At 44.4% G+C, this 24832-nt stretch overlaps 1 protein-coding gene across 4 annotated transcripts in view; it reads left to right on the top strand.

Annotated features, from left to right (window-relative positions):
* SYT16 (synaptotagmin 16) overlaps nucleotides 1-24218 on the top strand; it is a 142312-nt gene extending 118094 nt beyond the window's left edge. For all 4 annotated transcript variants that reach the window (XM_073349902.1, XM_073349901.1, XM_073349900.1 and 1 more), the window contains 4 exons: nucleotides 3970-4226; nucleotides 9543-9986; nucleotides 11810-11999; nucleotides 22198-24218. In XM_073349902.1, the coding sequence (XP_073206003.1) occupies nucleotides 3970-4226; nucleotides 9543-9986; nucleotides 11810-11999; nucleotides 22198-22511 (1205 nt within the window). In that variant the 3' untranslated portion in view covers nucleotides 22512-24218. The remainder of the gene's footprint in view (nucleotides 1-3969; nucleotides 4227-9542; nucleotides 9987-11809; nucleotides 12000-22197) is intronic.
* Nucleotides 24219-24832: the final 614 nt, after the last annotated feature.

The following is a 24832-nucleotide window of genomic DNA, read 5'->3' as shown; positions in this document are numbered from 1 at the left end:
ACAAGAGACCTACTTCCATATAATTATACACCCATTTCACAGGAAATACCTATGAATCACCATAGGCCAAGATCTGATCCAGCACCGAATGCTTCCCTTTAGCCTATCCTCAGCCCTAGGGATGTTTTCGAAGGTCCTAGCAGTAGTGGCAGCTTATCTTTGGCAGAAAGTGATCCTAGTCTTCCTGTACCTCCAGGGCTGCTCCTTCAAGGCAGTGCTATCTTCCACCCAGATGGCCCTTGCTCTGTTCCAGAAGTTGGGCCTGCAGCTGAAAGTAAAGAAATTCATTCAGGTACTGGTACAAAGGATAGTTTATAGGGGCATACTGGGACTTACTGACAACCAGAGCATAACACCCTTCAGACAGATTTGTGACCTTTTCAGGCCTGGTAGAGACAATTCAGCGAAGCCCTTAGACCAGTGGTTCTCAACCTTTTTGGGCTCAGGACTCATCTGTAAATGTTTATGGCCTGTCGTGACCCAGTAAATAGTCTTAAGAGTAGCAGCTGTGTTAGTCTGTATCCGCAAAAAGAAAAGGAGTACTTGTGGCACCTTAGTGACTAACAAATTTATACGAGCATAAGTTTTTGTTAGCTACAGCTCACTTCATCGGATGGATGCAGTGGAAAATACAGTGGGGAGATTTTATATACACAGAGAACATGAAACAATGGGTGTTACCATACACACTGTAACAAGAGTGATCAGGTGAGGTGAGCTATTACCAGCAGGAGAGAAAAAAAACCCTTTTGTAGTGATAATCAAGATGGGCCATTTCCAGCAGTTGACAAGAAAGTCTGCGGAACAGTAGGGGGGGAAATAACATGGGGAAATAGTTTTACTTTGTGTAATGACACATCCACTCCCAGTCTCTATTCAAGCCTAAATTAATGGTGTCCAGTTTGCAAATTAATTCCAATTCAGCAGTCTCTCATTGGAGTCTGTTTCTGAAGTTTTTTTGTTGAAGAATTGCCACTTCTAGGTCTGTAATTGAGTGACCAGAGAGACTGAAGTGTTCTCCAACTGGTTTTCGAATGTTATCATTCTTGATGTCTGATTTGTGTTCATTTATTCTTTTACGTAAATAGTCTGGGGGTGGAACCCCGGGGTGATTTCAGTCAGATCCTGGTGCCTAAAGGAGTGGGGGAGCTGGGCCCTGCCTGGCACTCACCCCACAGAGGCAGCTCCTCTGCTGTGGGGCTGGCTGGGCTTGGCTCTCTGCTCTGGACATTGCAACCTCCAGGGTTGCAGCACCACTCGGGTTTGGCACTGCTCCACTGACTGGACCAAATTTGTGTGAGTTGAATTGTGACCTGACTCATGGGGTTGCGGTGCCACTCACGTGGTCATGACGGCTGGGCTAACCCTGAATGGCACTGGGACCCCAGAGGTTGCAGTGCCTGGAGTAGGGAGGCGAGCCCAGCCAGCCCCATGGGACAGGTGCCACAGGAGCAGCCATGCGACCCTTTGGAACATTCTGCAACCCGATTTTGGGTCCCAACCCATGGGTTGAGAAACCCCGTCTTAGACCACACAATAAGGAACTGTCTTCAACTCTTGGGCCATATGATAGCTTGCACTTTTGTGACCAGTCACACAAGGCTTCACCTCCATTGCTTTAAGGGTTGGCTCAGAACAATCTACTCTCCAAGGAAGGACTCCTCAGACAGGCAGGTGACAGTCCTTTTGCAAGTAAAGAACTCCCTGGACTGGTGGAAGGAACAACTCTATGTCTGTGTGGACATCCCTATCTGTTGCCCAACTCCATCTAACTGACTCATCCCTGTTAGGATGAGGAGCCCACTTCAACACTCTCATGGTTCAGAACAGATGGACTTTGGCTGTACAGCAGGTGTTATTAAACAGTAGGAAAACACCAACCTGCATTGCTTACCTGCAGAAATCTTAGAGATTCATCTATTGGTGCAGTTGTTGCTACCTCCAGCCTGAAATGGTTCCCTTTTCCCTCATCCTACATTTCAGATCCAGCTGGTAGGTTTTTCTATCAGCTTGGTCAAAGTACACCTGGCTGCCATATCAGCCTTTCATCCCTTTGTCAAGGGATTCTCCATTTTTAGTCACTCGGTATTGTCTAGCTTTATTACGGACCTATGGAATCTCTTTCCTCACATTAGACACTTCACCCTATCTAGGGACCTTAACCTAATTCTAAACCGCCTTACGAGACCTCCATGCAAACCAAAGGCAACCTGCTGCGTACTTCATTTATCTCTGAAGATGGCATTCTAAGTTTCCATAACGTTGGCCTGTAGGGGCAGGGAGACTGGAACCCTTTACAATGTTCTTTACGTCCACATCCTTAGTTCCAAAGGTTACATCGGATTTTCATCTTACCCAGTCTATCCATCTTCCGGTAATATTTCCAAAACCTGATAGCTCTCAGCAGAAATCCTATTTCTACACCCTGGAAGTTAGAAAGGCCTTGGCCTTCTACCTGGATAGGAATAAGCAGTTTAGTAGATGACCTAGACTCTTCATCTGCTGTGCAGATAGCTCTAAGGGGGCTTCTATCTCTGCTCAAACACTTTTCGAAATGGATATCGAGTCGTCTCTCTGCCTCTTATGAGTCTGCTGGTTTTCAGCCCTCTCAGGGCATAGGAGCAAATTCAACCAGATCACAGGCAACATCTACTGTATTTTTGAAGACTGTTCCAGTATCTGAGATATGTAAAACCACTACTTGGACTTCAGTATGTTTTTGAAGCATTACTGCCTGCTCCATGCCATCAGATCTGATGTGGTACTTGGCTCTGTAGCACCATCTTCAGTTCTGGACTCTGTTCTGAAGCTTCCTTCTCCTCCTGGGATACTGCTCAGAAGTCAGCTGAAGTGGTGTACCCATTGGGACACTACTCAAAGAAGAAAAGATTACTCACCTGGTGCAGTAATTGAAGTTCTTTGAGATGTGTCCCACTGGGAGCTCCACTACCCACCCTCCTTCCCCTCTGCTTCAGTTGTTCCCTCGGGGACACCTGGGTAGAGAAGGAACTGAGGGTGGTTTTCCCACACGCCTGTAAATAGCCTTTGTGTTTGCTGAGGCACAGGGCGCATATGCAGGCCAAATGGACACTGCTAGCTAGAAATCTCCAGCCAAGGGCATGAGAGGCACATGCACACCTGAAGTAGAGCACTTAAAGGGACACAAATGTCGACAAACTACAGTTACTGGTCAGCGTGAGTAACATTTCCATCTTCAATCATGTGGGATAGACCTGTGGGTCAGATGCATAAAAGCTGTCCTGGGGAGGCAGGAGAGTTGTAATGTGCATCTCCCTGCACCGATGAGCATCCCTGTGTCCCAGGGAGGGTTTGACCCAAGCTCAGACTGGTAGAGTTAACATTACCACCTTCCTCAGAGTTTCCATTTGGTTGGAGAGCAGCTTTAACCAAAGCTCTTCAGATGAGAGATGCAGTGTGAGGGGAGGCATTCTGTCAACCACCCTAAGCCATGCCCCCGTCCCTGTCCTCCTATTGGGCTGTGCTGGCCGATGTGTTGCTTCCCACCACCTGAGAAGAGGAAATTGTGTTGGTTTCCCTCCACCACACCCTTCTCTCAGGATCAGCCCATGCATTATACTTTTCCATTTCATGCCTGATCTGTCTCTTGACTGGTGATGCCTTCATACTGTAGGCGTCCTGAGCACTGTGTTCCCAAATGTCCCTGTGATCATCCTGTGTGACCGATGTCTTTCTTTGTGTCAGGCAGGTTGATTCCCTGCTCAGGATGCAGAGGGAGAGGAGCCGTTTTTATTCCTTGCAATGCTGATTTATGCGGGTTGTGTGATTTTTTGTGGGTTCAATGCCGGGGATCTCACAGTCTCATAAGCAGAGCTGTTCCTGCCAGGCTCCTACTGTAGTGGGGCGGGGGGGGGAAAGGATAAATTAGGGGAGAAAAAAGAATGTTATTTTAATCACTCTGAAATGATGTTTCTTGCTGAATATTGTTAGAACTGGATGGGCTAAGCCAACTGAGTTTCCAAGACAACCTATCCTATCATGAAGATGACCACATATCTGTTGATTCAAGAACTACCTCTGAGAGTAGGGGTACCATGCAAGCCAAAGGCCCTGGAATGGAGGCTAGCATTGCCCATAGCCTTAGCCAACAAACCACAGAAGGGAGCTTGCAAATGGAGACGGCGTTCAGCAACCAGGGATTTGAAGGAAATGACGCAACTGACAGCTCATCAGCTTGGAGCCCTGAGGTATGGTGAATTATTCTGTATTACACACCGTGTTTCTGTTCCCTGAAGATGTCTGGAATTCTTATCCGAAATGTTAGGGAAGAAATGAAGTGAAAAATCAATTGGCACAACCCAGGATAGTAATCCCTAAGTGCATGCATGCACATACCTTGGTGTATGTTTTCCCTTTTCCTGATACTTTGCCTGCTGGAATTTTGAATAGACTTCACTAGTATTCCTTCAGAGAGGCTGTTTTATTGTCTGATTTCACACACTAATCATATCACAACCATTTCCCGCATGACAGAAGTTACTATGAATTAGCTAACAATGTTTTATCATGCTTTGAAGGAGGTAAGTGGATTTGTTACTGCTTGTGTATGTGGTGTGTGTCTGTAGGGATACAGTGTATGATTACTGGGTCAGATCCTTAGTTCCCCTTCTGGCTGCTTTCCATTGCTCAGGCAGCATGAAGCATCTGGAAAGCTGCCTTAAAGGGACGGCTGGGGGCTTCCCTAGCTTAGCTAGCTGTTTGTCACACTGCTCTCCATACACACAGAGCACGTTTCTACAGCAGGCAGGGGCATGGCTGGGGAGGTTTACAGCCCCCTTTTCCTCTCCTGCATCCAGCATATGTCACCAGGCAGGTCTTGGCCAGACCTAAGGATTTGGCCCTTATTTCAAAGCTAATACCCACTGGCAAATATTCCAGATTCTAAGACAGCCCTTTTTGGGTTAGTTCACTACTTACCCTTCTCCTCTTTCTATATGATTAAATATGGGTTGTTCCTTTATTATAAAAAAAATTAATAATCAGGGGATTATTATTGAGCATCTGATTAATTTCTGCAAGAGTATCGAATAGCCTCCAATATTAAAAAAAATAAATAAAAAAGCACAAAAAGTCACATCTCTGAATCAAAAAGGATCATCCCTTAGCTGCACAAGTTAATCTTTTTGCCCCAGGAAAAACAGGGCTTGGCAGAAAATATTCCCTTCCTGTGAGCAAGTTGCTTCCACCCAATTGAAGAGAGTGAAAGCAGCTTCTCAGTGTATGGGCTTTTGACCTGTTCAAAGCAGACATTCACACAGAGGCAGTAAAAATAGGCAGTCATTTTGAATGCTGCACAGATCAGCTCTGCATATATGGCCTGATACACCAGAACCTCCTGCAATAACAGTCTGGACTCTTTTTTCTACATTACTGTGAGCCATGATGATTATCTATCTGTGGATCCTGTGCCCATTTCTCTGTCTATTCCGTGTTCATCATGGTGCACAAGTGCTGCGGAATCTTGAGTGTCCTCTTTTCATTTCTATTTTGAATGTGCCTCTCAATCTGCCCCAGGTGCATGTATATTAACAACATGAACAGCGCATAGAGAATTACAGAGTTCAGATACACCTGGATCCTGATTTGTTTGCTGTGAGTAGCTTCTTATCTGACTGCATTGTGTGGCTTAATGGAAGATAATTTTTGTTTGAGTGAACTAAATGTTCTGACATTCCAGAGATACCCAAACATTGCTGTGCTACTTTCAAACAGGCCTCTGTTTGGAGGCAAACTCTGTAACGTTGTGCGTCTGCGGTGCATACTCAAAGGGCATTTCAAGGCTGCTCCCATAATTACCTGCTTTGTGAGATTTATTTATTTTTCTGGCAGGAATGTGTATTTTACATATATATACACTCTGTCCTGTACTCATGATCTGTTAAAAAAAGACACACTATACTGAGAGGGGTATTTGTCTTAAATCCGTGTAGATTGATACAGTTTAAGGAGAGAGGGGACCATCAAATTATCTAGTCTGACCTGTCTGTCACAGGCCCTATAATTTCCCCCACTTTCTCCTGTATTGAGCCCGATACATCAGTACACCTTACTGTAAAAGAAAAACGTTTATTTCATGTGGAAATACTTAACTCCACACAGCACTTGGATTTCAGTGCAGTTACTTGTATAGTCAGTACATTTACAGAATATTTATGGCCCCCCCATAAGCCATGGAATGGGAATTTTACCAGTGACTTTATGAGGAGCAGGACTAAGCTTCTGCAAGCAGCCTCTGCCATGTAGGAAACTTGAACATGAATAGGTTCCAGACATCAGAGAATTCTTTGGAAGTGCCAGCTGGCTGTTGACGTTGTGCTCCACGGCCAGCACAAATCATCACTAAAGGTAGTAGAGCCAGCCATGGAAGGGTAAACGCCACTGGAGAACCATTTTCTGGTGCCAGAGAGTTGATGGAGCTTCTGCCACTTCTCCCACCTTCTTAGGGCCAGCGTGAGGGACATAGCCAAAACTAAGAGAGCTTGGTCGAGACAGCCCGATATCCAACTCTTCAATGGCTACTGTATTAGTATTTGGTGCGGGGACTGGTAGTTGGCATGATTTAGAGCAGGCTCTAAGTTATGCCAAGAGGCTCGACTGGCACAGCCAGCCAGGGATGGTGGAAGTACAAAGGCCATCTTTGCATACTTTATCCTACAGGGCTGTGCATCATCCACAAAACTGCTGCTTTCCAGCTCAAGTACAAGTAGAGGCAATAAGTAGGTGCACGTAAAGTTACACACTAAATGTAGTCCCCCACGCTGAATGTTAGCAAGCCACAAACCCATTGTGATCCCACTTCCTGAATGGCAAATGCACATGGTAAAAAATGGGAATGAGCGTGTATGGGGAGAAACCGGCTGAAGTGCAATCTTTCTCATACTTGCTCCTTAAGCCTTACTCCAGCCATTTGGTAGAAGTAGTTTGACAGCCACGCAGCGTCACTCACATGATCGGGTTCTCCGGAACAACCTGTCCTGCATTGCCCTTACGCGTGCAAAGTCCTGTGTCTGTGGTGTTCTGGAACAAGCCATTTGTATGTGTTCATTAGGTGTCATTCTTCTCTGGCTCGCCTTAGCAAGAATTCTGCATGGACACAAGGGCGCCAGTTTTTCACTGCATTTCTCTCTCTCTCTTAAACTTGTATTTGCATGCACCAGTCAGGTAACTGCAAACTACCGGAACCGCCAGCCTATGTGAAAGCGGAAATGTGGGATTTTGCACTTATACATTTAGGAGCCTAAATGTTTGTCAGAGTGATGGGAGGTAGTTGAAAATTTGGCTTTGTTGGATAAATAGACCCCATTAGTGCTTCTTAAGGGAATCACTATTATTGCTCCTAATCTATGTTGTAATTAGATCCACATATTGAAAAGAAATGTTAGTTTAAAAACAAAAGATAAAGGCTTGAAATTGCCCTCCTCGGTAGTTTGCAGTTACCAGCAATGATTCACCTTCTGAGTATTAACTGGAGATCTTGTCCTAGTACAGTGTATACACATGTTTAAATACAAATGATGGATTGTTATAGCAACCCCTTTATCACTGAAACACATTCTATCTCTGAGATAAAAAGCACCTTGAAACAGCAACTCGCACACCCCCATCAACAGGTGAAGTGAGCAACAGTGGGCTTTTTCATCTTGTTTTTTCAAATAAATGTTTTAAAGAAGCCGAAAGAAAAGGTAATTTGACAATTGTTTTACACACGTGTTGCTTGTATGTTTTGAGTTCTCATCATGAAAATATGAGGGTTCAATGTGAAGAGAAGGTTAGAGGCACTTCAGAGGGAGACGCACACAGTGGAAGATGAGCAAAGGAGTGTTTGATTCAAAGATTCCAAAGCGAGAAAGGACCATTGTGATCATCTAATCTGATCTGTATAACACAGGCCAAAAAAAACACCTTCCCCCAAATAATTCCTCGAGCAGATCTTTCAGAAAAACATCCAGTCTTGATTTAAAAATTGCCAGTGTTGGAGAATCCACCATGACCCTTAGTAAATTGTTCCAATGGTTAATTACCCTTATGCCTTATTTCCAGTCTGAATTTGTCTAGCTTCAACTTTCAACCACTGGAACATGTTATACCTTCCTCTGCTAGATGGAAGAGCCCATTGTTAAATATTTGTTCCCCATGTAGATACTTACAGACTGTAACCCGTAATCTTCTCTTTGTTAAACTAAATAGATTGAGCTCTTTGAGTCTGTCACCATAAGGCATGTTGTCTAATCCTGTAATCATTCTTGTCACTCTTTTCTGAACCCTTTCTAATTTATCAGCATTCTTCTTGAATTGTGAGCACCAGCACTGGGCACAGTATTCCAGGAGCAGTCACACCAGTGCCAAATACAGAGGTAAAATAACCTCTCTACTCATTCTTGAGATTCCCCTGTTTATGCATCCCAGGACTGCATTGTTTTTTTTGGCCACTTTGTCACCCTGGGAGCTCATGTTCAACGGGTTATCCACCATGACCCCCCAAATCTTTTTCGGAGGCATTGCTTCCCAGAATATGGTCCCCCAGTCTCTAAATATGGCCTAAGTTCTGTGTTCCTAGATGTATACATATCTACATTTAGCCATATCAAAAGGCATATTGTTTGCTTGCACCCAGTTTACCAAGCGATCTAGCTCACTGTCAGTGACCTGTCCTCTGCGTTATTTACCACTCCCCCAATCTGATATGACTCTTTTTCTGTATCACTATTTCTACTGCTCTTGCCGCAAGCTAATTCAGAACAACAGCCCACCACTCAGTTGTGAATGAGATGCAGTGCAGAATCCAGCAGTTAACCAGCATTGGCCCCTCAAGAGAATAAAAGGGGCATTTAGATGGTTTGTTTTGCTAAATGACTGCCTGCTCTCAAAATACGAGGTGAGCAGAATAAAAACACCACAAAGTGTGGCCCAACTCCTGTATGTTCACATGACCATATAACATTCTCAAGGTGGATACTGTATTCACATTTGGGGTATGTCTACACTGCATCTGGGAGGGAGCCCTCCCAGCCTGGGTCGACAGAATAACAACTATGTAGACGGTGCACCTTGGGCTGGGGCTTGGCTCTCAAACCTTGAAGTGGGGGGCTAGTGCACAAGCCCATCAACTGTAGCTGGGAGGCTCAGTATCAGATGCAGTGTGGATGTACGCAGTCGGGGGTAGCCTATTTGGAAGATGCACATAAGGATGGGTGATGTCTGTATTCTTTTTGCAAATGGTGCTTTGCTCAGGATATTTCTTCACTATTAAAGAGACCCACAGTCCATCTAGGGATTGAGTTGATGAGGCTATAATAATAATAATAATAATTAATAATAAATAATAACACCTAGTTCTTATATAGCACTTTTCATTGGTAGATGCCAACATACCTTGTATTTGGTCTCTGTCATGTTTGCCAGTTATCCTATCTCGAATGATCTTTGAGGTGTTTGATTTAATAGGGCCTGTGTAAGAAAATGCTTTTTTATATATACACCTTTATTTACTCTCTCCATGGCAGGAACATGATGGAGGGAATAGTCTTCCAGCTCATCACAGTGCCCATGAACCCATTTCTAAATGTGGTGACCTAGACGTCATCTTCGATTATAAGGCCTCAAGCCAAAAGCTGCTGGTAACTATCCTGGAAGCTAAGGATATCCCAGACAAAGACCGCAGTGGTGTGAACACCTGGCAAGTTCACACAGTTCTGATGCCCAGCAAGAAACAGCGGGGAAAGACGAGCATTCAGAAAGGACCCATCCCAGTGTTCAAAGACAAAATGACCTTTAATAAGCTGGAGCCAGAGAAGCTGAATAGCTACGCACTCAGGTTCCGTCTCTATGCAGTGCGCAAAATGATCCGGGAACAGATGATGGGGGAGCAACTGTTTTATCTGAGGAGCCTAAACCAGGAGAGGGAAGTGAAGGTGACACTGGTTTTGGAGCCACGGAGCGATATGAGCGTAAGTCTATTAAACAATTCACTGTATCATTGGCGGAGGTGGAGGGGTACAGCTGACTTGACTAATGCACCAACTTCTTCATTAAGGATTCTTAAACATGCTGCCGGTCCATTTCCTAGCACCACTATTCAGATCTCAGTTTTTATCCTGGTCTCAAGCGAGGAATGTCAGCACTAGTTAGAGAAAGCTCAGTGCTCAGCGTCCATATTACCCGACGCATTCACTAATGCTCCCTTTTAGACATTTCAGTAGGATTGAAAGGGAGCAGGGTGCATGTTTTTTAAAGTGGTTGTTTGCCAGAAGCTGGGAATGGGTGACAGGAGATGGATCACTTGATGATTTTCTGTTCATTCCCTGTGGGGCACCTGATATTGGCCACTGTTGGAAGACAGGATGCTGGGCTAGATGGACCTTTGATCTGACCGAGTATGGCCGTTCTTATGTTCTTTCATAAGAATGACTTTCCACCTTTTATGCATTCAGGGACCAGATGTTTCCATGTAATCTATTGTGTTCTGAGGTTAGAGAGCCAAGTTTTCAAAATTAGGCACACAAGTTCCATCCACAAAAGATGTGTTCATGGGCACAGACTGGTAACTGCTCATAAAATATGCAGTAGAACCCACAAAAAGGTCCATTGCCCAAACAACCAACCTTCCATTTTGCATCCATAATTACCCATTTGCATCTACGCATGCATGTTTTCTACCAGTTGGGCTCTTTATTTGGCCTGAATATTTTAAGCAGCCTCTTGTACATTCCAGAGAACTGCCCAGTTTTCAGAGTCCTATGTATAGACAGTGAACATCACCACAAGAGCATTCTAGCTAGGGGTTTTCCAAGAAGTCTGAGGAAGTTTGGTGCCTTGCTTTTGTAGGATTTGGTCACTTTACTCCTTTAATCTCCTTGGAAAATCCCAATTTCCAATCCCAGAGTAGATCATCTGTGATATCAGAGTAGCAGGATAATTGCTGTGCCATCAGGTTGATTTTGAAACTATAGCGATTAAATTTTCAAACATACTGTTTTGTTCTGTTTTTTCTTTTTAAAGGAGGCATGTCTTGTACTAATATTCAATCCTTTGGTAAAAAGAAAAATACTAACAAGTATTAAAACAGGCCACCCTTTCCTCTAAGGTCTTGTCTGCAAAGAGGCAGGGAAAAGGAGGGAATTGAGCAGAATAATTATTCCAGAAAAACGTCACTCACATTCCAGAATAATGTCCATATTGGGAGCTATTCCAGAATAGCTGTTGCAAAAAAGCTTATTTTGCAATAGCTATGCTGGACAATTTCCCTGTGTAGACAAGGCTTAAGACTTTTCACCATATAAAAGAAACTCCGTATGAGATTGTGCATACAAAATGAATAATAAACAATGCATTTGCAGGGAGAGGAGAGAATTGAACATGATGGTAACTAGGAAGAAAGCAAGAAAATATACAGCAAGTGACATAAAAGATAGAAGATTGTGCTAGACACATTCCATCAGAAAATCATTTTCAGGGAAATTTACTCGACTTTTGATGTACTGGAGCATATGTTTATCTCAAAAGCTTTGATTTACACTAGTAATAACACATTAGACAGGGCTTCTGGCCTCTAGAGAGAGAGTATTGAAAGATGTGTTTCTGCAAAGTGATGCTGGAGACTTGTTCCTGAAGTTCTGTCTTCTACCCCATTGTTATTCATGCAGATGATTCTTAGTCATTGGCAACTCCAAGAAGAACATCACAATTCTACCCAATTAGGCCCCAAGGTATACATTAAAGGGGGAGCTGTGTTGAGCATTCCACTGGGATTCTCTTTGTTCTTTCCCTGCAGAGTGGAGACTCTCAGATCAGTCTGTCGGCAACCTCTCACAGTGATAGCGCTTCTTCAACACAGTCCCTGTCGCACGGAGGCATACCAGAGCTGCTGGTGGGACTGTCGTACAATGCTACTACCGGACGGTTGTCAGTAGAGATGATCAAAGGCAGCCATTTCCGCAACCTTGCTATTAACAGGCCGCCTGGTAAGTGAAATCTCTCGTAATGGCACACCTATTCGACAGAGCCACTGAGCCACAACCTGGTTTTATTTTCTTGATACAGTTTTTGCCACATCAAGCTATCCAATTAAATTATTTCCTAATTGAGTCTCTGCACATTTGAATTTTACATTTAATAATGGAATAAAAAATATTATTCCAAATGCATGTGCTGGTAAATTTGCCTGTGCATTTTGAATAAAATATCTATCTGTGATACTGATGAGGCTGCCATTACCATAGTATCAGAGCGCCTCACAAGATCTAATGTATTTATCCCAGTGAGGCAAAGAAGTGGTATTATCCTTATTTTATAGAGAGGAACTGAGGCATGGAGCCACTAAGTGATCAGCCCAAGGCCACACAGGAAGTCTGTGGGAAAGCAGGACCTTGAACCCAGGTCTTTGGACCAGCCATCCTCTCTAATATAAAAAATAAAATCGGAGCCAAGAGTACATATTTAATGCTTTAATTGTGTCTAGTGCTCGTGAAGCGTGACACATTAACAGCGATGCTGACCAAAGTCTGCGCTTTATTCACTGTGCTGGTGTAGCACAAGCCGTGATAGTCAGCTTTGCTGCCAATGTGCCTCATTCAAGGCTAGAAGATACCACCTCTAGGGGTGAGTTCAAACTTCATGGCCCTTCAGTCTTTGACCCGTCATCTCATCTGAGAACTAGCGTCAATTGAGGAGGTATTTTTGGTGATGTGGTTACTTGCCCATTGAGAACTGGATGTGGGCCATTTCACATAAGCCACGAGACATCTACCTGATGGCAACAACATTTGGTCACTGTGAACCTGGGCTTGATCTGAGCTGGGGATCTATAAATGAAGACTCTTTGGGCTTGAACCTGCAGGGTGCTGTGCACCTTTGGCTCTGATCCACCAAAGCATTTTAGCACACCCTTAAATGCAAGCATGTGAGTAGTTCCATTGAAGTACTTAATTGCTTTGCTAGATTGTGGCCAGAGTGCTCAGAACCTTGCAGGATCAAGCCCGGTATCCAATTACTTAATACCCGTAGCTAGCCAGACCCTCAAGAAATAAGATTTTCTTAGAATTTCAATGAAAATCTTCAAATATGTTGTGGTCACAGGTCTAGCTGCCCCTTTCTGGTCTCTGAGTGCCCCCAACTCAGGTCTTGGCCCTCATGCTCTTTCCTGCTTCAGGCTAGGATCATGCAGTTCTTCAACTCTTAGACCAGGACCTCGGCTATACTACCCTGTGTATGAAACAGTCTCATTCTGCAGTTCCAGCTGGTTTCGGGCACCTGTGGTTCTTCCCTTCAAGAGCCAGTGACCAGTGGTATTATAGGAAACAAAACAGCCTTCTTAAAACCATGATTTATTTATCAATGGGAACAAAGAGTAAGAGAAAAAGGATTTTAAAACAACAAAGAGTCTGCACATTTGTCTATCTTGCCTTGAGTCCTATCCTGCCACAAAGCCTCAGCAAGCCTAGCCTCCCCACACACACACCCAGCAGGCCCCTGTGTCTGTCTACTTCCTCTGTAGCCCTCCATCCCGCTGAAGGTATTGCAGAGTTTACTTGGGTGACTGGCATCCAGATTAGCCTCGCCCGGGTTTGAGTAGCCGCACTGCAAGGCCATCCCCAAGTTACTGCATCCTCACTGGTGCTACACTCGTGTGTGTGTGCGGGTGGGGGGGTGGGGCTGGGACTTCCAGGGACATATCCCATGGTTCTTTGTGCTGCAATAAGCTGAGCCGTTTTGTGGTTTGTTCCCAGTGCATTGTGGCAGAACGTGTCTGTCCTTCTGGATGCCCGGGGGGAATTGTGGGAAGGCATTGGAGGGCTGTCATCATTCACATGGTTTAGCCTGCATCTTCACTGCAAACTGGACAGCTTCCATCCCAGGTTCTAACCCCACTCCCAGCCGGTCCAGGTATCCAAAGCTTACAACATTTCCAAACCTGGGATCAGAGGTTTTTCTGTGTGGATGGTAGTGGGGGTTGGCCTAAAACTTGGGTGAGAGCCTTGGTTAACTGTGCAGTGAAGCAAAAAGAAAAGGAGTACTTGTGGCACCTTAGAGACTAACCAATTTATTTGAGCATAAGCTTTCGTGAGCTACAGCTCACTTCATTGGATGCATACTGTGGAAAGCGTAGAAGATCTTTTATACACACAAAGCATGAAAAAATACCTCCCCCCACCCCACTCTCCTGCTGGCAATAGCTTATCTAAAGTGATCACTGTCCTTACAATGTGTATGATAATCAAGTTGGGCCATTTCCAGTACAAATCCAGGTTTTCTCACACACACCCCCCCACACACAAACCCACTCTCCTGTTGGTAATAGCTTATCTAAAGTGACCACTCTCCTTACAATGTGTATGATAATCAAGGTAGGCCATTTCCAGCACAAATCAAGGGTTTAACAAGAACTGTCTGGGGGTGGGGAGGTGGTTTAGGACATTCTTGTTAAACCCTGGATTTGTGCTGGAAATGGCCCAACTTGATTATCATACACATTGTAAGGAGAGTGATCACTTTAGATAAGCTACTGCCAGCAGGAGAGTGGGGTGGGGGGAGGTATTTTTTCATGCTTTGTGTGTATAAAAGATCTTCTACACTTTCCACAGTATGCATCCGATGAAGTGAGCTGTAGCTCACAAAAGCTTATGCTCAAATAAATTGGTTAGTCTCTAAGGTGCCACAAGTACTCCTTTTCTTTTTGCGAATACAGACTAACACGGCTGTTACTCTGAAACCTGTGCAATGAAGACATACCTGCGAAGACATTGTATTAAAACCTGCCCAAGTTCTTTGTTCTCATGTTTGCAGGGTTCTGATTATTGCTGGTTAAAACAGTTTTGTAGGCTGATTGGAGACTCTGACAGTGTCAGCAAAGCAAATAAGTCTGGCAGTGTCCCTTAGCACTTAAGTATTTGCTGATAAGTGGCTATCTTGAGCCTTTCTCCTACTTCTTGCCTGTATCCAGACAGCTCACTATTGCATTAAATCAATATAGTCATACAATAAACACCATCCCTGTGGCCAGGCCAGCATACAATATTCATAATTTACTGCAGGGAAGTTCCATATCTGTCACAATATGCTTCCCCATCCAAAATCACATCATTATTTTCTGTTCTATACTGTACTTGCATGCCTGGAAAATTACTGGTAATGTGATGTGAGGGAAAAACCTATCAAAAAGAGAGCAAAAGGGGTTGGAAAAAGGGAACACTTGGCTCCAAACCCCATGCTAGAAACTGCAGTCATCATCACTGCTGGCACTCCAATGAAGTAGTATGAGATGCAGGCAGCTGCTCTGATTAGGGTGCTGTTCTTTGGATAAGATATTAAACCAAGCCTCCTTTTCCAGGTAGAAACTAAAAATCCCATCTTGTTTTTGAAGAGCAGGGAGAGAGCCGTAGAATCCTGGCCAGTATTGCTTCTCTCAGTTAAACGTGTTCTGGGGTCCAGTGCTGAGAGTGCTGTTTTTGAAAGGCGTAACAGGAGCTTCCAGCATAATGGGGCTTTGTGAAGGGCTTTGGGACAGCTAACGTAAAAGGCAGTGGAAAACCAAACTGCTATGCAATGCGCACTAGACATGCGAGAAGACATTGAGAGAGAGCATGGAGTGCAGGAGTAACCTCCCATGTCATAGCCCCTGCCAGCTTAGTAGCTGTCGAAAGAAGTGTAACGTTTACTCTCCAGATGGCGTTGGGCAGATGCTCAGGGGAGGCAGCAGGAGGGAAAGAATCTTTCCCACCCCCCTACATGCACACAGACTGCATGATAGCTGCAGAGCTATTCTATGGATACTACTGCAGTTCAGTGCTTCATGTGTAATGAAAGAAGTGCCAGGGCTCAAGCAATTTTTTTACTTTCATAACTGATGCGGCAAGCCCAGAGGTGCCGGGGCTACGAACTGCCAAGCCCGGAGGTGCCGGGGCTCAGCACTGGCACAAATTAAGCACTGCTGTAGTCCAATGGCTTTAGTTTCCTCTGCCGCCTATTAGTCAACCCACATCCACCCACCGCCTTCACCAGAGTGTAGGGGAAACAGTAGGAGGAGCTACACAGCAGTGAATCTTCTAGTCCAACCCTACCATGCTCTGTCCTCACTCCAACCCGGCTCTCTGCCCCACTGAGGGCCCTCCATAACTGAGCTCCAGGCCTCATGTGGCATGCATGCCCCCTACACGGCTCCCCGAATCCACAGTGGTTCTGGTGCCTGGGGAGGCCTCCACACCAACAGGCACTACATTTGGACCTCAGTGATTTAGAGGGCAGCATCTTGGAGTCTGCAAAAGCTGCAAGAGACAGTTTGTTGAACAAGGAAAGAATGATTTCTCCCCTCCGGACTTATCTTGTGCATCACAAAACCTTCAAAACAAAATGTTGTTGAGCGCTGAACTGAGTCAGTTAAATATTGCAGCCACCCTTATTTATCCTTCAAAAATGACAGTGATCCATCAACGTTAATTTTTTTTTAAATCTCAACATTATGATGCACGTGAGCAGTTTTTTTGCTGCTTGAATTTCTGACACAGCATCTCCTAAGAAGGACTCGGAAGTGGCATTTAAAAGTAGTTTGGTCCAAGCTAGAACTTCAGGAATTGTTCACCTGGACCTGCCGGGCTGTAGGCGTGAGTCTGCAGTCGTTTCTCATGTTAGTAGTTCCATTAACTTCACTGGGCACCCTGGGAATACAAACCAAAGGAGGGGCTGCAGCATCCGGCCCTAAGTGATCCATGTGTATCTACCTATTGTTACTGGCAAGGCAAAGAGAGGGCTGGCACAGTCCCAAGGAGTTTGTTTGGATGGCTAATGGGCTGGTGGTGTCAGGGAGCTGTCGTACCTCATCCCCCCAGCCCAACGTCTCTCTCTTGCTGAAGCAGGGGTTTAACAAGGTGACTCACAGTCCCAGGCACCGCGAGAAAGTGTCACACAAGTGTTTTTTCTGTAGTATGTCCCTTTTTCCGTGATGACCCTCTCCGCATTTTAACGCTAACGATGTATGTATTATATGTATCTTGTTTTATTTACTCCTCCTAAAACTTATCAGCTTGTGCTCATGTTTCCGTCCATTATAGAAGAGAAGAATTTATCCTCCTTTCCTTCCATGTTCTGTTCACACTGTTTTAGTGGGCCCCTGGGATGGTTCTGGGGTTTATATTTTAGTCTCCTGGGTGTTTTCCTCAAAAATCCGGTATTCTCACTTAAGTGGGGGTATTTTACAGTGAGTGACAGCTGGGACCTGCAGCCTTGATAAATGTCCTTGTCTTATTTGTTATTATTTGTCCTGGGGTAGTGTCTAGGACCTTCAGTCATGGACCAGCACCCTGTTGTGCCAGGTTCTGTACAGACAGAACAAAAGGACAGCTCCTGCCCCAAAGAGCTGCCAGACATTTCCTGCTGTTCTGTTTGATTTCTCTCCTTCCAACACAATCTTAATTCTTTCCCTCTGTGCATTTCTTGTGGGGTTCATGTTAATATATAATGCCCCTTGTCGAACACTATTGTTCAGGCTTCCTCGCTGGTAAGAACAATCCTCACAGCCTTTCAGCAAGTGCAGAATTAATCACACATGATAATTACAACCACACATGATCATTATCATACCAGCAGCATATTAACCCCATTAAACAAACACAATAGCATTATTGTTAAAAAAGAGAGGGCGGGGGAGGGAGAGAGAATGAACAAATCAAAATCGGAAAGGAAAAGCTCCACAAATCGAGATTTAATGGCTGATGAACAAAAACGAATCTGTGTTATGAGTAGTGGGGGCAAAAAGTGCAGAGGATACCGCAGACTATCTAGCTAGGAACTTCTATGATCCTCATCACCATGGTATCAAAGTGCCTCACGATCATTAACAGATTTTATCCTTTTAACACCCTGGTGAGGGCAAGGCAGTCCTGTTATTCCCACCTCGGGAACTGAACTACAGGGTGGATTAATTGACTCACTCAAGGTCACACAGAAAGTCCATGGCTGAGCCAAGAACTGAACCTAGGTTTCGAGAGTCCCGGTCAAGTGCCCCACCACTAAAAGATCCTTCCTACCTTGTACGGTATTTGAGTGGGGTGAGGTGACCAAGACAAGGAGGACTAGGAGATAGCGCCAGGTGTGACCTTGATATCACAGTCCTGATTTGCTTTAGGAGGAACTTGAAACCTTGACTGGTCTTAAATTTTATCTGATGCCTGATGTGTTTACACCTTTGTTAATTATTTCCTGTGTGAATTAAGAGCTCTCTGTCATCGGAATTTGAACAGGGAGAGGTGTGAATCTAGAAAAGCCTGGGACCAAATTTGGGTTAAATTATGAGAATGCATAATTCATTAGCACAAAACCTTTCTCTGGGCATATTTTACCACTCAAACAAGTGACACCGCTCCCCATACTCACCACTGTCAGTTAGGATTTGGGTGCCCCCACATGATCATTTGAAACCAATCAAAACTTCTCCAGTCCCTTCTAGAGGTTACCTAGCAGATTTTGTAGCCCTCTCTGGATGGCTAGGCATGCCATGACCCCTCAGGAGAGTCATATGGTCCGGCAAATGAGCTAAAATGGCAGTTGACTATAATTCATATTACTTTTAGGTGTCAGGGTTTTTATGGAATCCTTCAAGAAATATCACCAGTTTCAGGTGAGAAGTAAAGTAGGATTCTTGCCTTCCCTTCTGTCTTTAAAAAAACGTTCTGTAGTGCCTGGGATAATTTGTAGAACATAAGGAGAGCATAAGATGGTAGGCAGTAAAAGTCCACACAGCTCCAAAGATGATGGTCTATGGATGCACACCAACATACCGGTCACTGAACTGGGAACCTCCAGAGTGAAAAGCTAGAACTGCTACAGGTCCAGCCAAGCTCTGTAGGTAGGGCGCTATCCAGACTCCTATCACCTGCAGATCAGGCAATATGCACTCGCCAGTGAGTTACAGACAGCATTACAACTAGTTGCTTTGCCAGGAAAAAATAAAGAAAGAGAGAGAATGCTTTAATTAATCTTTCAGCATCCTTTATTCTCCACCCCTGAATTTGCCCCCAAATAACCCTTAGAATCTGATGGTGGGTGATCGGCATAGCTGAAAATCAAGCGGTAAATTCATTAACTTTTGGCAAGTGCATAGAGATTTTGCGTGGGAAGTGCAATGGAAGTTCAAATGATTATTATACGCCCAGTAGTCAATGGTGCCCAGTAACTTCGCTTAACTCAATTATTTTAAATGTGTAAGAAGGATAAAAAAGCAGAATCCGTACTACAGAGTCACATCTTGGAAAATACAAAGCAAAGCTATTTTTGAGTTAAAGGAATACATTTGCAGCTGGATATATATTGATTCTAGCACCAGCACCATTCTGATGTCTTTAAAACAAGCCAAAAGATTTTTTCTAAAAGTGTGTACAAGAATATAAACTAGTCCCCAGGGTAAAAATCTTATTAAGCCCAAGTTTCAGGTGGAGGTGAATGTTTGCAGCAAATCTGCAACAAACCTGAAGAACAGGATTTACAAGGGATGTGCTGATAGGTCATAAAATAAAGCAGCACTAATGGGTGCTAACCCAATAAGTAAAGAAACGAAAGCTTGAAGTGCTGTTTTCATTCGGCTACAGCTGAGTTACTGTTTCTGTCGCTGAGAATGCTGCCCTCTACAAGCTGTATAGTAATGTTTATTTGATACACTCATTGCCATACGTTAATGTAACACAATGGGCATGCTAAACTCTAGATCTAGGAGCTGAAACATTAGGGATTTCACTCTCAGTTAAAGTCCCTCCCCTCCCACTCTCTGGGGTTGACAGGTGAGCAAAAAAACCTGCTTCTTGTTGCCTGAAGCGTTGATAGTGAAGTTTCCCGTCTCTTGAAAAGACAGACACTTAGCACATCCAGAGAGGTATCTGTATTATGCTTTAGTTGCATGAGCTCTTTCCCAGAGCGAATGTTAGTGCTGCTTCTCCCAGGGACTGGGTGCTTCAGTGAGCGAAGCATGCTGCAGCCAGCTGGCTTCAAATCCTGTCTGACTTCACCGGGTGAAATTATATGGGTGTTCTCATGCTAGAACCCACTGGTCATTGGTGCACCTTAGTTGTGGGGGAACCTCCAAATGTCAAGACTCTGAGGTTGTCCAGAACCTACCTTGAGTATCCCAGTGGAGATTTCAGTCCTTTCCTTTTGGCCACTGTTGGGTTCAGTTGAAGTAAATGTAGTTCCAGGAACTAGTAGACCAAGAATAGAGCCATTGTACCTAGTTCCTAACTGGAACCCATTTTAAAATTCCATTTGGAATTTCTACCTGGGAGCTGCCCCTGCCCTAAAACAAACTTTCTGCAGCAAGGGCATGTTTGTGTAAGGGCAGAACTTTCCCCAAAATTTCCTGAAACTTTCCCCCACAACCAGTTCTAATATCAAGAAGCCCCCATAGTACCCTGAGCGGCAGCCAGAGCCCCTGGCTTCATGATGACACATTTCTACAGTGCAGCTATGCTTTGTCAGTACAGACACCTGCAAGGTAAAATAAACTAAAATCCCCATGTATAACACCAGGAACCCTGTGCTGATTGTTTTGTTTGTTTTCATATACAGTCCAGCTAAAAAAGAAAAACAACCCCCCCCCTCCGCAAACTCTGTATTGTTTTTAATGTATCTGAACCTTCTGCAGGATTCAGATTTGTGCCATCAAAATCACAAGCCATCCCGCAGAAAGTAGGGTTCAGCTCTCAGTAAAGTACATGGGACCTGTAGTCTGCTTTGTGCCACATGGACTATTCACATTTCTTGTATTTAAGTGGGTTTTTTTCCTTCCCAGCCACAATCAGCAGACTATTTCATGACAGAATAAATTGCTCTCCTTTTCTCTCTACGGAGAAGATTTTTGTTGGCAAGATTTACTTTGTCTCTAGTGTGATGTTGGCAGCCAAATTGCCATAGCTAGCTGGTGATAGGGCTGAACTTTTCCTGCAATAACCTGATAGCTGTACAGCTGTGCAGGCTCACAATTTACTCCTCGGTTGTCAGTTTCCTGACAGCTTTTTTCAGTGGAACAGTTTGAGGAATGGAGAGCCCTGCTTTTGAGCTACAGAAGTGTTTTCACACCTGAAGTGTAATTTCACACCTTGTGTTTCTCAGCAGATAAGTGCGTAACATAGCACATCAAACAGGAATAGAAAAGGATAGACTTGCTATAGGAAGGAGACAGTGGGTTGTAATTTATTTCCTATCTTCTGTGCTCTCTGAGGTGATATTAAATTGCAGAACCTTGGTCTTTGATGTTTAAAAAGGTTAGAGCTGGGTTGACCTGGCAAAGTGACCTGCAAACAGGAATAGTCTGTAAACTTGCACTGAGCAGGATTTGTGGGATGAGATGAGATTGGGGATTTTGACTGTAGAAAGCACTTGATGTTAGTGGTGGTATTATCCTAGAATCATGGAAATGTAGGACTGGAAGTCAAGTCCAGCCCCCTGCACAGCAGTAATGTAGTTAATACAGATGTCTGTACACTAAAGAATTTGAACAATGAATGAAGTTGACCTTGATTCTGCTGCACTCGGGAGGAAAAGCAAAAAGAGGGTTTTATTGCAGGCTTGGGACAAACTCTGAAATCCTTACTTAAGGCCAGATCATGCTACTGCATGCAGATGTCTCCACTCCCACAAGAAAGAGGAGAGTGGTCAGCAGCCTCCATGGAACCTGCCTCCCCCTTTCAGGAACTTATGAAGGGCTGTCTATGGGGTCATGATCTGTCCAGGATAGTAGGTAGTGGTTGCCTCCTTTTAATGGGGAGTCATGAGAGGCAAGTGTAGGCAGGGGAGGCCCTGGTGTAGAAATTCCAATGGAGCCATGCTGCCAGGAAATGGAGAGGGGGTGCTGGGACCTCAGCTGGAGCAAAGATTCCATGGAGATGGTCATGGCCTCCCAGTGAGACCTGTAGGGTTTAGGGCCAGACTTGAAGTTTATTACATGAGGCCAAGGAGCAGACCCTGCCTGCCCACCCAGACTGAATGATAAGGAAATCCTCAGAGTTTTCCTCCCTTCTTATGCCCCTCCCATGGGTTTTATGATGGAAAGAGGTGATCTGACCTTCCGCTTTTACTCAGTGCTTACTCGGACAAAGGTCCCATTTGCTTCATTTGCCCCCTTGATATTCCTTCACTAGTAGCAACAAAACTAAACAGTGTCTCTTCTCTCTTTTGTCCCAGACACCTACGGAAAGCTCTGCCTTCTCAACTCCATGGGCCAGGAGATGTCTCGTTGCAAGACATCCATCCGTCGAGGCCAACCAAACCCCATCTACAAGGAGACGTTCGTCTTCCAAGTTGCCCTGTTCCAGCTTTCTGACGTCACGCTGATGATCTCCATATACAACCGGCGCAGCATGAAGCGCAAGGAGATGATTGGCTGGATTTCTATGGGTCAGAACAGCAGCGGAGAAGAAGAGCAAAATCACTGGCAAGAAATGAAAGAAACGAAAGGGCAGCAGGTCTGCAGGTGGCATACCTTACTGGAATCCTAATGGTCCCTGAGCTCCTGGGACTACCCACTGGATCCTCCCATAATCACCCCGCTGAAAGCAGCCATCCCATAGCAAACATTATGAACCATCCGGGTCTATTTTAACTGAATTTTTAAAACTCAGCACACTCAGTGAATGTAGGTGCTGGGGCCCAGTGAGAAAATTTACCTGTTGCCTTTGAGGGTTTTCATACATTTTCTCACCCAAACGATAACCAGAAGGGAAGTGGTTATGAAAAACACAAAGCTACTTTTACCCTCTTGCTGTCAATGCCTCATTGATCTAAATTATTTTTGTTGCTATTTTCTTCTGGTGTAATGTCTTTCTCCCACCTCCATTCCTATTATTGATGTATGCAAATGTTCTTGATACACAGATGACGTCATTAGTCTAGCACTGCATGCCACTCGTTCTTCCTTTTACTACAGTGTTTCTAAATCCGAGAGAGAAACATTTGATACCACTTAAGACTGATTAATATATTTTCAGGTAGCATGGGAAAGCACTAAAGATTTCTCTGTAAACTTTTAAGTGCCTAGAGATTGCCATTACTTTCTTGTATTATTTACTAGTATTTGAAGTAAGCATGTTTTATTTCTTGTGCAACCTATATCACCAGATGTTTGTATGAGGTGATGGGTGTCAATTTAACATAGTAGTTATGTAATGCATGTTTAGATGCTTCCCTATTTTCTTAGCTTGTGGCTTCTATTGTTGTGAAAACAAAACAACAAAAAGAGAGAGAGACCAAAACAAGCTGCACATCTGCCTTGGTGCCTAAACCACGATTATTCTAGATCATTGTTCACTCTTCTTATTTTTTTCTTAATGTGAGGTTCACTTGAAAGAATGATTCTGTGCATAGTGGGGTTTCATATTTATTATCTTTCAATGACTGAGTCAAATCTGCTCCAAGTAAAAAGTGCTTTTTCAAGATTCCCGTAAAATATTCCAGAGATCTGAAAGTCAAGGTGAATTTTTTCCTTCTCTGACATCACTAGGAGGGTTCTGCAGGACCCCTGGTGCTATCACTTCCCCTTGTGCGAACCCATCTCAAGCAGTGTTTGCACAAGAAGGAATAGAATCCCACTTGGTCTCTCAGAGGTGTTGGCCCTGGAGGGCTAACAGAAGAGAAAAGTATGACAGTTCACGCCTGTATCTGCATACCCACAAAGGGCAGATCTGCTTACTAAGGTGAGGTGATTTTTAGGTAGTCACGCTTCAGAGCGCAGCGGCACTTTCAGTTTTAATAGTCATCTTTTTCCTGCCTCCAAAGTGAGTTAAACCCAGTGGAGGCAGTAGATAGAGGAAGAAGGCTAATTTTCTTTCTTGATTATCAAGAGATCCAGTGCTAGCTGTTGCTGAGTAATAGGAGCCATGACCCTAGTGCACAGAGCCATACGATTGTACAGGTCCTACCAGATGAAGATAGGTGCCAGATCCCTAAACAATTTCAAATAACACCTATTGCCAAGGCTCTAACTTAAACCCTTCAGTTGGTGTCTCTCCATTCCTACTGACTATAGTGAAGCACAAAAATACTCAGCTGCAAAAGGCTTTCAAATTTGATTCACAGTTTCTATTTTTCTTTGTTTCCCCCACTTAGAGAATTAGGGCCAAATTCTGCTCTGTGGCACCCTATGAGTCTCACTGACTTCACTAAAAGAACAGGAGGACTTGGGGCACCTTAGAGACTGACCAATTTATCTGAGCATGAGCTTTCGTGAGCTACAGCTCACTTCATCGGATGAATCCGATGCATCCAGTGAAGTGAGCTGTAGCTCACGAAAGCTCATGCTCAAATAAATTGGTTAATCTCTAAGGTGCCACAAGTCCTCCTTTTCTTTTTGCGAATACAGACTAACAGGGCTGCTACTCTGAAACTGACTTCACTGGGGCTATGCAGGACCTAACATAAGCCTCAGCCTTGGGCTGCATCTGAGCTATGGTCATTGCATCTCAGGTAATGGTGGGAGGACAGGTGGCTGGGGTCAGCTCTGACTTACACCTGGGCCACCTCTGTCCCCACAGGGCCAGTCCAGCAGATGGGAATTGCTGGCATGAGGGCCACACAGTCTTTCCTCTGGCTGTGCTTCTGTTCTGCTATATTAGCTCTTTTGCACCTGGAGATTCTCCCTCGTAGGAGGAATACCCTCCACTTCCTAGGGAAGCTGCCATTACAGCTGCTGTGCACCCCTGGAGCTGCACGAAGCAGCCAGAGCTGGGTCTGGCCCATGTAATCTAGCAAACGAATTCCTTCTTGGCTGCAGTGCTCATGCTACTGAATCACTGACTGAAAGGAAAAAGGAGCTCAGTTAAGT

Source organism: Lepidochelys kempii, chromosome 6, assembly GCF_965140265.1.
Source record: "Lepidochelys kempii isolate rLepKem1 chromosome 6, rLepKem1.hap2, whole genome shotgun sequence".
NCBI lineage: Eukaryota > Metazoa > Chordata > Testudines > Cheloniidae > Lepidochelys > Lepidochelys kempii.
The sequence above is the reverse complement of the archived record's forward strand: the minus strand, read 5'-3'. Positions and strand labels throughout refer to the sequence as shown.